Genomic DNA, 17,055 nt, shown 5'->3' with positions numbered 1-17,055 from the left:
GTTCAAGCCGAAATAAAACTGGCAGAGTTTCCAAGCCTAATCTCGCACCAAGAGATCAAACGATTGACCAACTACAGCAATTTGATAGAAGACACTTGGTAGCAAATACTTCGATATTTGCCTAACTCTAACGTGATCCTCGAATCTCTCGTGTATCGCGCCAACAAGCTCCAAGACTTTTAACGTTTTAAGACGAATTTTTACGAAAATTCACGTTTTTGACAATACAATTAAAAAGAAAGATCTCCTTCGTTAGTAATATTCTGGATATCTTATATATTATTTCACATTAACCGCATTGTGTGCAATTTTACGTTTTCAAATATTCTACAAGTGCATAGAAATCTGCGGTCTAAATATACTTACAAATTTAAGAGAAACTTATTCATCGTTCGACAAGTCATTCTGCAAAAGAGATTTTTAAGTAATGAAAAAGACGCGACTAAGCGAGTCGAAAATGACTGAACTGACAGAGTATTTAAAACGAAGCGGTAGCTTTCTGACGTTAACCGATCGAAGTAAAAACGAATGGAGAATCGACTGGAATTATTTTTTACCTTCGCACATAATTCCGTAAGAAAGTATCGAGTACGGAGTAATTGCTCGTTTTCAATGAAAACGGGAAACGGTATTCCGTATGTTGAAGCATCGAGCACCAGCGAGTAGCGACTTATTCCGTAGTTTCGCCTTTACTAACCGTGGACTGTGGACTAACTTCGCCTCGACCGCTATTGCGTATCGGGAGGCTCAAGTTTTCGTGTTAACGAACAACCGCTGGCCGAGAATCGATTGGAACAAACCTATATGGTAAATTGAGTCGAAGGACAGGCGAAAGTTTCACGGTAATTTTATGCGGACACGTCGATTGTCGTGCAGGGGTTGAAGACAGGGGAGACCGATGAGAAAGAGTCGGTTGTACGAAGTACGCCTTTGTCTTTTATGTTTCTGATTGATTAAACGAGCAATAGCTTCGTTCGTGATATACAGTGAACGCTATATCAATAGGAATATTTCTCTTTCGGGTAATAATCTTTCATAATTTGTTTACGAAAGGCAAAAATCAGTCGTAGATTTTTCCTTCGAGAATTTTATGTTTTATCATTTTAAGAATCTTCGTTCAAGTATTCGTTCACCGGTACGACGATAGGAAAGACAAAAAGGAAAACTTGAACGAATTGCTTTTTTAAACGCGGGAATTTAAACCTTCGAGCTTCTGTAGAATTGCCCAACAAAACGGGGACGTTTTAGCACAAAGGGCGTGCGAGTCGAGGTGTGCAATGCACGTCCCCAAAAAGGGGACGTCTCTTCGAACAGAAAAGTTCTCGTGCTTACAAAGGGTTTTTGTTTCAAGCAGACGTGCTGTTCCATCTCGATACACGTTCCGGCGTCGGTGGAACACGTGACTCACACTTGGGGACCACGCTTTTGTGTAATTAGGTCTCGTGACCCCTTCTAAGGCGTGTCGTGCACCACGAAAATAATTCGTCGTTCCTGGCCAGACAACTGATTAAGAAGAAACCGAGCGCCACGTGTTAATCTTCTTTTAATGGGAGCTGTAATTATAATACAAGCAGTATTGCATGGAATATTATTTACAGACGATTTGAGAAAGGAAACACAGTACTTTAGACGACAATGATATTACCAACGTTGATATCTTTTTTATTGCATTCGAAGATTTTCCTTCTTAGAATTTTTTACGAACGTTTGATCACGTTGATAAAATTATTCGAGATATCGTATACAAGCAACGCTTCGGGAAAAAGTAAACTAAATTTTAAAGTAAAGCAAGTAAAAAGCAGTTGTAATTTCAAGGGTGGAGAATTAACGTTCAACTGAATTCAGAGATTTCGAATTCACAATGTTAGTATAACATTAATTTAACAGAAACGTTACAAAGTTCTAGGAATCTAAAAAATTATCAGATCTGCTTGCCAGATACCGTATAACTATCTTATGTACTGCATATACTGTTTGCATTACTAATTCGAGTTGCAGGCCGCTCCTGTGATATTGTACATGTCTACTATACATTTGTCATGATACTACCATACATCTATCGTGTCATACGTTCGTGTGTAAGTCAGTTGGGAACTTCTCGGGTCTCGGATCGAGCTGATATTCCCTATCATAGAGTAGAATGCTGTTAACATGACTCCTGGCATCAATAATGATATCCATGTTCACGTGAGATATCACGTGAGAACCGTTGATCCGTATCCAAACTAATAAAATGTTCTAAATAAACAAAAGAAGCATTCCATCGCGTTATGTCTAGAGATATATATCAAATAATCAATAGTAAAACTCACTGGTAGTAAAAGAAGCCACAATTCGCAGGCCTTTGGACGTGCGGTAAACCGGAAGCCTTCATCGTTATGGTACAGTTCGATTTTTCCAGGATATCGTTTAAATTGAAAATGCAGAACAACAAACGAACAATGACATTAAACAGCTCGCAAATTCAACTGCATTAACTCGATAAATTATGTTAAGGAATTAGCAAAACACTATGTTTCACAACGTTAGAGGATTCAACAATTCTATAACCCATGATTCTACGTCAGGTTACCATGTAACTCTTTTTCCTTTATTATCACAGATTATTTTCCAATGGTCGTTATCTCGATGAAAATACCGAACCATAAGAGCGCCATAAGAGAAGCTTGGGTTATCACGCTTAGCAACGTTATTGTACTTAACAGCGCTACGATTGAATACGAAGGATTGATAGCGCGTCCTGCGAATCCCGATGAAGCTAACTGAAAGGATGGCGAAACCTCGGGAAGCCTCAAACTCTAATAGACGCAATAACGTTCGGATAAGTGTTGACATTGAATTATCTTCAAACTGATAATGTATCAAGTACGGTATCAAATCAATTTTAGTTTGATTACGAATTGAACGTTGACATACACATTTCGTATATGCGTAATATAAAATGTGAAATATAATATAATATACGCTGTTCACGCTGTTCTTGGTGGTCACCGGTATCAGTGCCAATATCTTCATGTAACCAACTGCGATGCTGGGCGAAACGTTGGAATCCACTTCCTTTTGGACACGCCACTTACCCGGAAACCTCAAACAATGTTGAGCCACAAGTATCGTTAGATGTATCGATGCTAAGTGTAACAATGTGAATAGCGACGATTCAGGCTGTGGAATACGCTCTCTTACTCTCTCAAGATTCTGATATAATACGATACAATCTACATGTATAAAATGCCAAAGTGACACACAAATGAGTGACACTCGCTCATCCACGTGCAGCACAAATTGTTGTACCTAGAAGCGTGATATTTCGATAGAATACACTTTTTATGGCGTAAGCTTAGGATTAGAAAGGATTTTTGGAAACGTGGATCATGGAGGGGTAAATAGGGCGTAGAATTTTTTTTATAAAGATACTCATATCCCACAAATTGCTAAAGTTAGAAACACGACGAAACGAAAGGAAACTATTTGGAACGAAAATTCGAGGATATCGCGGACTACGAAGGATTATGAAAAGGTGGAATGTAGACACCTTGGCCCTGTTAGTCCCGCCACGTCCCAGTTCTACGTCAGTGGATCGGTTCGTCCTGCCACGCGAGGCGTCACGACGCTTCGCGGCGTGCGCCGACGGCGAACGTCGCGGCGTCGCCTCGACTGGTAGCCAGGCAACGCGTATAATATGACCAGCGTAATAGTTTGAAACGAAACGGTCGCGGGAGCGGATCGAGTTCCTCGTCCAACCATTTCTTCCCCACTTTTTTTTTCATTTTTTTAATCTCGCGATCCTTCGTCGTCGTCGTCGTCGACGACATCGGGCTCGATGGAGAACGGAAGTGGCACGCGACAGTACCGAAGGGAACCAAGGGAACGCTTGTACGTACACGTCGTGCACGCTTTATGCCGCGTTTCCATCGTGGAAAATACGTTTGGTAATTTACGTCGACTGTATTTGATAGCGTTAGATCTTTTCTGTGAAGAAAAAAGAAAGAAAAAGAAGGAATAGAAGGAATGTTCCGGTATTTTTGAGGTTTCAAAGTATGGTCGGCATTAGATATATATATATATATACGTGGAAGTGAGAGAAAATTTTGCGTTACAAAGTGTGAGTTTAATACCATTATGGTGCAGTAAAATAATCAAAAATAGAAAAAAGACTTGCGGATAGAATGTAAAACTATTGAACTATCCATGCAGAATCTTTAAAAACCAGAAGTTTGAGTTAGTATGATGTAGTAGTTTCATAATCTTTTTTCTAGCCGAATCAAGTATGCCAAGGCGATTGATAAGTACATTGCGGATATTCGTGTAATCATAGAAAATTTCAAAGTGAAAAAAGTTACATATAATATGGAAAAATAGAGGAAATATTCGAAGCAAAATATTCATTTAGATATTTCATGGAGGAAACAAATCCCCATTTTCCTTTAGTTATACTCATAAAAGTATGAAATTGCATAAAGATCTGCACTCTAGCCATAAGTTCTTCTTCTTCTTCTTCTTCTTCGGTCTAGTCTAAGCCAATGTCTGTTAAAAAATTTATTTCGTAAATTTTTCACGATAAACCGCTAGCCTTCCAGCCTAACGCCATTGCGTCCTACGGTTTTAAGTAAAATAATCAATGGAAAAATAGGACAACGTAGGTAAGAAAACAAAGGGGCACAAACTTTGTGAAATATAAAAAGGATCGTAACGCTTGTTGTATCATCGATTATATCTTTGCAACTCGATCTTTCTTGTCGAAGTAGTGAGATTAAATATGAGGGCGGTGGTGTAGGTTTCGATCTACCGAGTAGGTTGATGAGTTATGTAGTCATTTCAACGATGAATGACTATCTTTAAATTATCCTTGACCAAGTGCGATCCCAATGCACAGCTCCTGCTAGAAGATTTGAAATGTTGTATCGGTGTAAATCAGGCTTCAAGCATAAAAAATAAATACGACGGAATACGAAATGACGGTGCATGCTTGGCGACGGATATAATGAGAGACCGATGATAGTAATTATTCGTGATGGTTTGATTGCAACCGATTGATTGTCGTACATGCACGTTACGTTAAAAAAAAAAAAAAAAAAAGAAAAAGAAAAAATTGCGGAGAGAAAGAAGTACTTGACGATGTTGTACATATTTTGGAATATTTCAATTTAATAATAACATTGATTAACGGGTGAATAGTTAGCGTGATAATCCGTTTTTAATTACAGATTTCATATTACATCATAAACTTTGTATCTTTTTATACGACATTAAAAAAGAAAGGTCGTCAGGTATCGTTTCATAGTCGGCTAAGCTGAAAGTTTCGTCAATTGAGTAGGCTTGGCATAAATCGATCGTATACCGGTGAAGGACGAAACAAACGGCGCAAGAACTATAAAGAAGCTTTGTTCGTTCGAATATTTATCTTGCATCGCGTGCATCAGACATTTTATGCAATAAAAGGAAACAAAATACCTCTTTTATACTTTTTTCAGTTCCACGAAGCTTTTATCGAATACGCAATTTTCTAACCTAAGAAATCTAGGCTATAGATGAAAAACATAATAACACATTTCCTGTTCTTTGCGAGAGAACAGTTTTAAACCTCGTTATGTTATCAATCTTCTCCGCGTCGAAGCTGCTCTTCCATTCGATTTTGCAATTAAGTATGTGTCTTTCGCTTATCGTTTTCGACATTTGTAACGATATTAATGACATTAGTTAGGCAGGTTAATATTCATTAAGTTAGGTAAATACATCTCTTTCTAGTCACCGAATGTCATCAAAATCAGAAAATAAACAAAAATGTACTTATCACATTTTCTCCCGTTAAAACTACAAATAGAAAATTAGTCTAGAAGAATATATTTTTAAATAAAAAATTTGCCGAGCAATTAAGATCAACCGAAATAAATAAAGTGGTCGTGTAAAAAAATTCTAATATCTAAAAGTAGAAGTTTGAAATACGCTGAATGAAAATCATTGAAAGAGAATAGAGAGACAGAGACAGAGATAGAGAGAGAGAGAGAGAAGCGAATGAAAAATTCAAAGTCGCACGAGATCTTGATATACACGACGCACCATTGGCTATTTTAATACCGTGTCAAGGAGTTAATTATGCATGCTTGTATTCAAGATATTCGCTTTGTTTTCCATTGGGGCAATGTGCGTCTATAAAACTAGGACGTATTTTAATTTCCATATGAAATTCCTTGTATTTAATCTTAATCGAAGCTTTCCATTCACCTCGCCTTCATACTAATTTCTTTCGTCACGATCGCGTATTACTTTTTCCCTGACCAATTACAGGTTATTAACTTCCATCTAACTAATCCTCGACGATACGTTTTTATTAGCAGAGTCGGAATAAAATCGGAATAAAATTTAATCGAAGGTGAGATTAAATTTTATAGCTACCATTAGCAATATTACGATGGATATTACGATTATAAGAGACTAGTTTTCTCAACAGTTTTTAGGATTTTTCTTTTAGGAAATGTATTCTTTAAAATCAGTTAATATGTTAATAATCCTCTTACGTTAAAGCTGTTAATAAGATTATTACACATCTAAAATCGCAGCAGAGTATACGAGACTGTTTACATATTCAATTACGAGTCACAACGACAGACCATTCTGTAAAAAGTCTAGGCGTTTTATAATTTTCTTTATATTTTTCTCTCGTTTTAGCCTTAAATTGCCTTGAAACAAACTCTATCGTTTTCCTTTGTGAAAAAATCGAACCACGGAGCGCAGCTGATCCACAGGCTTCGGGAAATTATCTTGTTGTTCGATCGACAGCACGCTAATGTTCCAGCTTTGTTGATATACAAGATATCGAAGTAACGTATTATCATCTACATCGAAACTGATTCTACCATTAAGAAAAGTACGATTCTAACCGACAAAACAAACGAATCCTATATCTGCTAAAAGTGTAACTTCACATACATATATCTAACATTTTAAAATTTCTTTTATGCTTTGAGCTTCTTATAACAAAAAAGTTCTTCCACATCTTAGGATCTTTTGAAATATTTTATATCATGGAATATCCCAAACACGACTTTCTTAAAAATATCTTTCGATATAAATGAAACTATAAAAGAAAACAGTTTGTTCCTGTTCGTGCTACCATACGAGGTCAACTATCGCGGAGGAACGCGGACCAACAGGTTGGAAGGGAAGGCGAGGACAGGGGATCAAAGGCTAAAAAAAGACGAATTAAAATTGCGCAGGTAGAGTCTGCGGTATGCGACAAAAACGAGCATTTTGATCGAGGAAAGCCAGGAAGATCGAAGGCCGAATAATTCGATGCAAATGCGTCAGGCAGGCATCGAAACGACACGACGGTACCGCCAAGCTCGAGTATATCGTGACTACAACAACACGCTCCAAAATGTCCTACGGCTCGAATCCATCGGTGAAAAGGTAAGGGGTGGCTTTTAGCTGGAATCTCCGCAAAGGGCACGATCGATAAACCACGACACCATTTTCAAAAGGTTCTTGTACGAATATCGTTTTAAAAAGTAGTCGTGTCTCAACGATTGACTTAGAGGTAATCGTGAATCTCAACAACGAAAATGAATTCACAAGGAAAGCTTAAAGCGAGAGTTCTTTATCTTTTTCCTTTAGGAAATTTCAAACAACTTTTATAGCTATCTTTATTATAATTGTAAAAACAGTCGAATAAATTAAAGCTAACCAATAATACGCTTACAAATAAAATAGATTTGTTCCGTGGCTCTCTTTAGTCATTGTTCTAAGAAATCTTTATATATCCAGCTTTACGCACACGCTAAATTATGTTTTTAGCTGGTGAATTTTTTCGATTACGTTATATCCAATTTTACGCTACACACGTATTATGTAGCTATTATCGTTGCTTTTCTTCTACTTCTCTCTTCGTATTTTCTATTCTCTTTTATTTCTTGCATCATCTATAGATATATACACAATTGTGCGTGTATCTTGGCTTTACAATCGTTCTATTAATAAATGATAACAATGACAAGAACCTATTGTAAATAAACACTAAGGTCTATCCTTGTCATAAATAAATCTCAAGCTCGTCAATTTCGATAAATATCGACGAATCGTACAGATTTGTAGACAACATCGAACATCGATGCTTTAGGTTTCTCAGGTTTCTCAGGTTATGTAAAACGTAAGAATTCAATCGTAAAACACGATACGCAAAGTGGTTCTTAGAACCGGCATAAAAGTGGACAAACCGTGTGAGAAAAGGAACGTTTCAGGACCGCGTTTCGGCGAACGATGACAATGCTGGCCGCTATGGAAGCTACTTCGAACAAGCGTAATATCACGAACATGTATGAAGATGCCATTTTACCAGAATACAATGTCACCACGACAGCAAGCGGAGCGGCTAGTAAGACGAGTCACTTCGAGACCGATTTGCATGGGAATGTTAACATTCTTCTCGGCGGGTGAGTAACCGGCTTTCGATGCACGATACTCAATACCGGTCGATCGATACGATCGGCGATACACAATCCCGCAATCCACAGCTTTCAACGACTTTCTATCGTCACACGGGGAAACTCTACGCGTGTTTTCGATTTAGTCGAACGGTATCCCGCGGTAATATTTTGTTCTATTGTACCTTGGTGGAGAATTTGCCTGGAATTTTCTTCGATGAAATAATGAAAAATTTTTCTATGCAGAAATAAACGCAGGGAATTTATTTAAAATTGCTTTTCTACAGAGTCATGAACAGTGAACCGATTGTAGATATTTGACCGTGGAATCTGATCATTGATTCATCGATGAATATTTTTCTATATCGTTACGTTAATATTACAAAGAATTTAGTTTCAAGACTGTGAGGTATTTATTTTACAATATCGCGGGGAATTCAGCCAACGTTTGTCCATAGAAAGAAATTTACTTTAGATATTTTCCTCTGCTATGATAATATGGAATTTATTCGATATATTTTCTTGCGGAATCCCGTCATCCAATATCTTTCCACGATACTAAATTTTCTTTTAAATATTTCTCATCTAATTAGAAAGAAGGTTGAAAAAGTTTATTTTATATTTATCTTATTTTACGGAAATAAATTAATTACGGAGAGCCTGGTTCGAACATTTTTCTACGAAATCTCTGTGAATTTATATTAAACACTCTTCTACGGAATTACGAACGATTTATCTGAAATGTTTCTAGGAAAGTTCTATCGTTGAATATTTCTGTCGGGAATCAATTTATTTATTTAGATAACCGTAGAAAATTTATTTCAACTACTTCTAGATCGAGCAACCTTTAATTGAATCATTTTTATGATGTTCGAGTGCTATTAATAGGAATACGTTTCAGGATGAGTTGTTCCAGCTATTTGTATTTTCAACGGCTTCATTAACTCATCGATCGCTGTTATGTAACAACGAACGACGTAAATAAGCTTTATTTAAATTTTAAATTATCTTCGTAACATGATTAAACAGAGAATCTGATAAGGAATAATTAAGGACGCCAGAGACGAATTTGCATAGGTTTATTATTTTTAAATCACTTGCAATTTATAATATTAATCAACTAACGGCGTCTCTTTGCTTGATTAAAGTCCACGCAACTTTCATACGGTTCTTCCCTGCAGAGCAAAGAAAAGATAACATCCGGTAAGCACGATTTAGCCTCCTTTCTATGTTATAGACCGTATTTACTGAGTAAACCACTAGATCAGTGTTTCTCAAACTCGATTAGCATAAGCAGCGAAACTTCATCATCTTCTTCAACTTCTTACGCTACAAACGCGCGAGTAACTTTTTGAAAAAAAAAAAAGAAAACGAAAGTAAACAGGACATACCGTACTTAGTACTGCGAGCCTTCGTATTAAAAAACTTCGCGAAACTTTCATTCAATATCGAACATGTCATCGTAGAAACACTAAAACCTCATCGAAGAAGAAGAAAAGAAAATTCGATGGAAATTGAAAGAGAAGATGCTCGGTCGGATCTCTGGACGAGTTTATAAATTTCGTAATTTCAATTTGGAACAAACGAAGGACGTTTCAATCAATTTTCAAGCAACTTTAGAGAGATTCTTTAGAGAGAAAGATTCTACGCTCGACTTGATTTAAATCGTTCAAAATTATTATAATAAGATCGTTATTTATATAGTAAAGACGTAGCAAAGAAGGAAAGAGAATTCGCGAATCCTCGAACGACTGTAAAATTCGACAAATTGTATCAAAACTGACGTCGCAAATTTTGAAAATATCGCATTTCCGTGATTTTTATTGAAGAAATAAGTCGAGTTGGCTCGTGACTCATAAAGAGAACGGTTTGCACAGGAAGTGGCTCCGTCACCGTAATAATTGCAGGAACAACTGTATTACAGTAGCCGTGATCATTTAATACGCGGCGTATCGTAAACAACGGCCATCGAATCACCGGTTTGCCACGATGGTGAAGCTCGTGGTCGCAGAAATCGTCTCGACGAACCGTGAAATCGCAGACTCGTCCTTTTATCCGCGTGAAACGACTCTCAACGGCGGAGACTGTTGCTTACCGTCTGCCATTACGCTCAAGTTTCTAACTTTCAAAAAGCGTTAAAGCCATTAAGGACACTTTGAGGATTAGTGAAAGCGATTATCGCACTCGCAACAACAATCTCCAAGTTTAACATTAGCGAATATTAGCCACACTGATATTTTGCTGTCTGAGTTTGTGTTAAATCAATCAGCGACAGATTTTTTTTTTACTCACTTTTTTCGGAGGAATAGCTTCTTTGACATCTGTACCTCGATTTCGAAGTTTCTTTTCATTTCTGTCGCCTACAATATAGAGGGTGATTCGTTTAAATCGATTATTGTTAATATTTCTAGTACTTTTTTATTTGATATGATGTTGCGGGCAGAAAGGGTGGAATTTTAAGGGATGCTAAAAGCTTTTTAAAGGAACTCGCCGCTCGATCGCACTACGAAACAAGTTTTTAAGAATATATTATATCTTTGAAACGATATTAGAGCGATCGACTTAAACGAAATGTTCTAAAATACTGACATACACGTGGTTGGATAGGGAATAAAAATGAAACGAACGAACGAACGTCAACCCATAATTTATATCTCATTCGATTAACCGTAGCTGTTTATCACGATACGTTACTTGAAAACTATTTTCTTCATTTGTCACGATGTTGCCGCCAGTAGAGAATTTCTATTGTAAATATACAAATGAAAAAACATTACAAATAGATTGATATTTACATAACTGTTGAAACAAAAACTTGTCGGTATATACTTTACTTTGACCTTCATCTTATACCTATGTTTCTGAATTATATGTATTTTCTAGATTCTTATATACATATTTAAATTTCTTTCCTCGTATAGGTAAACAAGTTTTCTATTACGAACAATTCAGAATAATTAATTCACGAGAAATTTACCTCGTATTTTAACATACGCGTTTCTATACGCCGCTACATTTCCTGCACTCTACGCGTCTTTTGCATATTTACATTTCCTCTAAATCCACCATACGTAATTCTCCCATTCATAAGCAACCAAAATTTCTATTATAAAAGTCTTAAGAGTACGCCGTTTAATTCGCGACAAAATTCACCCTATAAGAGAAGCTGCGCGTCTACGAATCTCGTCTAAAATCGATAATACGATGAACCGTGGCTGAAGATGATTTAAAACGGCCACACAACTATGAGGGAAGAGGTTGACGCGCGATAAATATACGCTCGATGGTCTCATTTCTCTCTTGGCTACACGCTCACGTTATTCTAACTCGCGGCACGGGCTCTGTTTTCTTGCAGGGCGATGCTCAGCGGCGTGATTATGGTCGTCCTACTGATGTGTTACTGTTGTCACAAGAGCATCCGGAAGAACCGACCGCAAGAGTACCCGCAATACTGGAGGACAGAGCCAGACGTGCATAGCCTCGAGGTCTTCACCACGGAAGCGCACGCTGCTGTGAGTAACCTTTCTCATGATGCACATCAAATTGCTTAATTGACACGTCTTCTTTATACGAATAGACGATTCATTTCGCGTTAACCACCGCTATAACGTTCTTGTGAAATAAAAATTTTCTTCTCACACGGTGAAATTTTCATTTATATAATGGTATAATTTAACAGAGACGAAAGGATAATTTCGCTAACGTAAGATCGATTGGCCTGTGTAAAAAATCTGACAACGTAGCTTCATCCATTGTTTCTCATCTGACGTTCAGAATAACGACAATGACGAGAAATAGGCAAATAGAAATAAGTCGGGTCAACGAAGGGTTAGTGCACTCCGCTGGAAACAATTCGACTCGAGCAAATATCACGAAGGCAAGCAGAAAGGTTTAACAATAGCAAGATCTCACTTTGAGAAAACGACGGTCGTAATTTCAAGCATTTATCAACGCAAAGTACGGTATACACCGTGTTCATTATGATTCGCGTTCACGAACGTGGTGCACTTAAAAGGCACGTTATGTAAGATTCAGTTAAAATAGCACACGCGAACCGAAGTTTCCGTGGCCCGATCAGATCGGGTTGGATTTAGGTGATGGTCGGATCTACTCGATCGTTCCGAGAAACGGATATCTTATCCGTGTTTCCCGACAGGCTATAGCTAAAATCGGTAGCCTCGTTTTCGACGAAAACCAACCCTGTTCAGGTTAATCCGGCCTTGTGCTAAGCGCGATACGAACATATTACGCGATGATTATATTATGCCGTATAACTGACTAATCGCGCGATGCTCTATCATTTGCGGTGAAATCGTTTGCGGTTACCCTGGCTAAACTAATACGATCCTATCGATCAGGAATCTTCGTTTCACGCTTGGCTCGACTTTCGTCCGCACTCTTATCCAATGAAAACTGTGTGTTACGTCTCTGTCGAAAGACCGACAATTTTTAGATTAATTCACGAGGAAAGTTAGAGAAGCTGAAAGTTAAAAAAGTAAAAAAAAAAAAAAAAAAAAAAAAATGAAAATTTTAAGTAAAAGTAAAATAGGTCATCCTCGAGGAATCCCTAACGTGATATCGTCTTATACGATTAATACGATGTTCACCTTTAATACTAACGTTTTACGTTAATTTGATATTAAAGACGATCTTTACAATTTAAGTGATTCGCGAGAGTACGTATATATATGTATATCTATACCGATGAAAATTAGATAAACGTTCTTTTGGTAGATCTGCCTGATGCGTGACGAATATTCCACCATCGATTGGGCAGATTTCGCACAAATTAAATAATTACTCGCGTATCGATTATATAAGCTTTAATTGTTCATTGTTAGACACGTGGACATTAATCGTCTAGCGTTTAAACGCTTATTAGCATCCTGCCTCGTGACTATTTCGTTCGAATCGCAGACTTGTTTCTCATAACGAAATAAGGCTCGTCTCGTTTCGATCTCCGCCAAGTTCTAAAACTAAACTCTAAAACTCCTCGATATTGATGTTCGTTTTTTCAGTGCTGCGATAGACAATCGACAGGCGAGGGAAACTTGGACGAGAGCACCTACGGACCCCCTTCGTGTCCTGTGACGCCAAACTCTGGCCCTGGACCACCACCGACCTACGACAGTCTGATCTTCGACTCAAGAAGCCTGCCCAACTTCATCGACAAGAAGCCCGAAGGTGCGGAGACGCCAGGAATTATAATCCCTTCCATGGTGACTACGTTACTAAGCTTGAGCACGACCGTGAGATCCACGGAATGCAACGAGGCCACGGAACAAGAAATCTCGGACGAAGGATTGCCTTCTTACGAAGCCGCCTTAAAGCTGGACGCGAACGGCTACGTGTAACACCGGCGACCGACACGCCTCTCTGATCCCGAAGAATTTTACGATTCTTCGAATCGATCGCGTTCCTTCGCGTATCTGTGTTCAAGTAGAGCAAAGAGATTGGAGCGTCGAGGGATTGGAAAGAAGGAAGTTAGGTCCATTGATTTTTCGCTTTTGCGCCTCCACTTCTCTACCTACGTTTGGGAAAACCTTGCCTCCTTGTGTTTACAGCGTCGCGAAGAGAAGCTTTTTCGACGGATCAGACTGAGACTCGAGCAAGACCGTGTGCAATTGAAATTTCTAAAAGTTACGATCCAAAGGAACAGGACGAGCAAAGAGTGACAACACTCGGAGTGGAGCAGTTGGAGGATGTTTGGAAGAGAAGTTTCTAGTCTTCGTTTTTGATCTCGAGAGAAGAATTCGTCGAGCAACGAAACTGTAATTTGACAAGCATCGGACGCTTATATCTAATTGCGGAATTTTGAAAAAACAGAGCGAACTTATCGTACCAAGATCGAGTAGTTTCCAATCGATATGTTCCAAGTTACTTAGAAGGAAGATATAGGCGTTCTTTTTTTGGCTTCGAAGAAAAGAGGTTTGTCTCGAGGAAGAAGTTGAGATAAATAGAAGCACCTGTGGATGTTCGATCTTGCGATCGAATTTATGGGAGACGAGAAATCGTTCGATGGAGAATAGATTGCAATCCATAGGTTCGAAATTACGTGCCTGGCAAGAACGATCTTCGCCTGTGATTTTTAAAGAAGAAAAGAGCCGTGAGATAAATATTCAGGACGACATTAAATTTCTAATCGAGTTTGCGACGAATGAAAAATTACGTATCGAGCGATGTGCTTCAGACTATTTGAGAAAAGAAAGGAAACAGTGACGGTCGAAATGGAGTACGCGAATCAGGTTCGATTTTTCTGAAACCGTGACACTCCATCTGTGAATTATTATCTGTGAATATAATGTGATTAGATGAATGTTGATTTGTGTTTGATTAAATCGAATACCGAGATTCGAGAATTCAGCAACATCGTGCAACGAACGTATTCCAAAGAATATCCCGCATAATATCTCATTTCATATCATTTAGAAACTCGAATTCTCATCAATTTTCATGTAACGTGTAAACCTGCTCTAAATAAATGCGAGAAATATATAATACACGAGCATTTGAGAAACCAGGCGTGCTAATTGTTCCAACTATCCACAGTGTTAAATGTCGGATATATTCGCAGCAGCTGTTTACAGTGAATCCGTGGTAGTCGCGTAAATTCGCGTAAATAAAAAGACAGAAACAACGATATCCGTTGGACAGATCGCGATCGTCGTTAAACTTCTCATCGGCTGAAATAGTACGCAGAGAGCGCAAGAAATCGATGATCTTATCCTTCAGCAAGTGAAGGCCACTTTAGTGGTCCTCAACCATATCGTTGATCAGCTTAAAGACCACTTTAGGCGGGCATGAATTACGCCTTCGTTTATGGTCGTTCGCGGAGCTGATCGAGTGTCGCGAATTCGTCTATGTGTTAGTTAACGCGGCTGGTCGGAGTCCTCGAAACGGCTTATGAAAACATATTTCTTTTGTCGGCGAGGAAAACACGAGAAAAAGGATTGAAAGAAATTTTGGCCAGAGGTTCGGATATCGATAAAAATGTGCAGCGCGACGATTCTATTAATCGAAGAAAACCAATCTGACAAAATTGCGCGATAAGCGAGAGGATTTAATACATCGTTCTCTGAGAGGCGAGAAATTCCACGAATTTGGATTTGCCACATTTCTTCGATGATTTATTCTCGTTCCGAAAAGAATATTTTTAGTTTCAATGGTGAAAGCAAGGGAAAGAAAATTAAGGAAAATATCGCGAGGTTCCGATAGCGACGAAAATATCGAACGTTTTCTTTTAATCGAAGAAAATCAATTTGGTAAAATGGACGAAATAGAGAAATAATAAATAAACGAAGTGACTCGATATCGTGCTTTGAACAACGGCGAATTCTGTATATTCGAATTCGTAATATCTCTTCTGATAATAGATACGATAATAGATAAAAACAGCGATATGCATTATTCGATTCGAGCGTAAGACTTGTTCCTTTTGAAAATTAACAAACGACGAATATCCGACGAATTATTTAGAAATATTTGTCTTGCGGAGGAAAGATAGTTTAATCTATTCCCAATTTCTTATCAAGCAAATAAAATATCAGTTAAAGCATAAAATCATAAGCACATTTTAGTAACGATATAGTATATAACGAAATGATAATATTCCATTTTAAAATTGCAAGTGTAATGAATTATTATCTGGCTTATCAGTCAGAGACTAAATATCATGTTATAATTATAATACAAGCATGTAAATTGTCTCCTTAATGTCAGTGATTACGCGGTGACAAGTTAATTTCGAAGTGTATTCCCGTGTTTCAGATAGTTATTGCTTATCTATAGTTATTTCATTCAACGAATTCCGAAACGTGTGACGTCGGGACCGGATACACATTGCAATCCAAGATAAACGATATGTTATCGTCGAGCAGTATGCAAAATTAGCATAAAACTAATCACCGTGGAGTTTGTGACAATCCCTCGAGACAGCTAATGCCATTAACCGACAAATTAGTTTATTTGTTTATTCATATGTTTCCTCCATAGCGTATAATAAAACGATACGTATTAATATAACTTTGTTTTACGCACAAGTCTTTTGCATAAATAATGTTTTTCTATTTTCTTTTCCTAACCGCGATTATTTAAAAAATCCTACCTGATAAATTAAAAGAAGAAATTGTTTCTCTTAAATCGTCTCAAACTATCTTCAATTTCTGTCTCGATTATATTTCTATTTTTTATCGATATCCGTGTATTTTCCTCGTGATTCAAGCATAGTTGTGTACGTTGTGCATAGAGTGAAATCATGATAGTCGTATCTCGTTATAGAGCTGATAAAATTGCAAAATCTTTCGTATTACGCATAACGGTAGTTCATCGAGTGTTTTAACAACAGTTCAAATACTTTCACGAGCCTCTGTAATTAGGGTAACGTGTACTCCATGGTATCTCAAGTATTGTATTTCTAATATCTACGTATAAAGGCGTTTAAATAACCTTTAAATCGCGTAATATCAGTATAATTATTACGATATGGTAAGTTGATCGTAGGTCGTTCGTTAACATCTGGAATGGAACTATTTACGAGATCCACGGCTACCTTATTTAAAAGTTCGTGATCAAGAGTAGAAAAGTTTCGGCGTGTAATCATTTTCCGATCTTGTCGGTTGGAAAAGAAGGAGGGTCGGAA

At 37.7% G+C, this 17,055-nt stretch overlaps 2 protein-coding genes across 7 annotated transcripts in view; one reads left to right on the top strand and one right to left on the bottom strand.

The window, feature by feature from the left end:
- Nucleotides 1–17,055, bottom strand: part of LOC117233990 (probable beta-hexosaminidase fdl) — a 39,120-nt gene that overhangs the window by 11,543 nt on the left and 10,522 nt on the right. For 2 of the 4 annotated variants that reach the window (XM_033494767.1, XM_033494769.1), the window contains exon 1: nucleotides 558–664. The exons of 1 other annotated variant lie outside the window; for it this stretch is intronic. In XM_033494767.1, coding sequence (XP_033350658.1) covers nucleotides 558–649 — 92 coding nt within the window. In that variant the 5' untranslated portion in view covers nucleotides 650–664. Of the gene's footprint in view, nucleotides 1–557; nucleotides 665–10,709; nucleotides 10,778–17,055 lie in introns of those variants that run through there. One more of the 4 variants, XM_033494768.1, reaches the window with a different exon arrangement.
- LOC117233991 lies at nucleotides 3,454–15,744 on the top strand. Of its 3 annotated transcripts, none has more exons than XM_033494772.1 (5): nucleotides 3,454–3,873; nucleotides 7,215–7,407; nucleotides 8,235–8,426; nucleotides 11,773–11,929; nucleotides 13,436–15,744. In XM_033494772.1, the coding sequence occupies exons 2-5, from the start codon at nucleotides 7,376–7,378 to the stop codon at nucleotides 13,769–13,771; spliced, it is 717 nt and encodes a 238-aa protein (XP_033350663.1). In that variant the 5' UTR covers nucleotides 3,454–3,873; nucleotides 7,215–7,375; the 3' UTR covers nucleotides 13,772–15,744. The 3 variants fall into 3 exon arrangements, with proteins under 3 accessions (XP_033350663.1, XP_033350662.1, XP_033350664.1); XM_033494771.1 differs by having other exon boundaries at nucleotides 3,454–3,929; XM_033494773.1 differs by lacking the exon at nucleotides 3,454–3,873 and adding an exon at nucleotides 7,016–7,151.

Source organism: Bombus vosnesenskii, unplaced genomic scaffold (genome assembly GCF_011952255.1).
Source record: "Bombus vosnesenskii isolate JDL3184/JDL3185 unplaced genomic scaffold, Bvos_JDL3184-5_v1.1 scf7180000013302, whole genome shotgun sequence".
NCBI classification, from domain to species: Eukaryota; Metazoa; Arthropoda; class Insecta; order Hymenoptera; family Apidae; genus Bombus; species Bombus vosnesenskii.
Note: the sequence above shows the minus strand (reverse complement) of the source record. Positions and strands in the feature narration are given on the sequence as shown.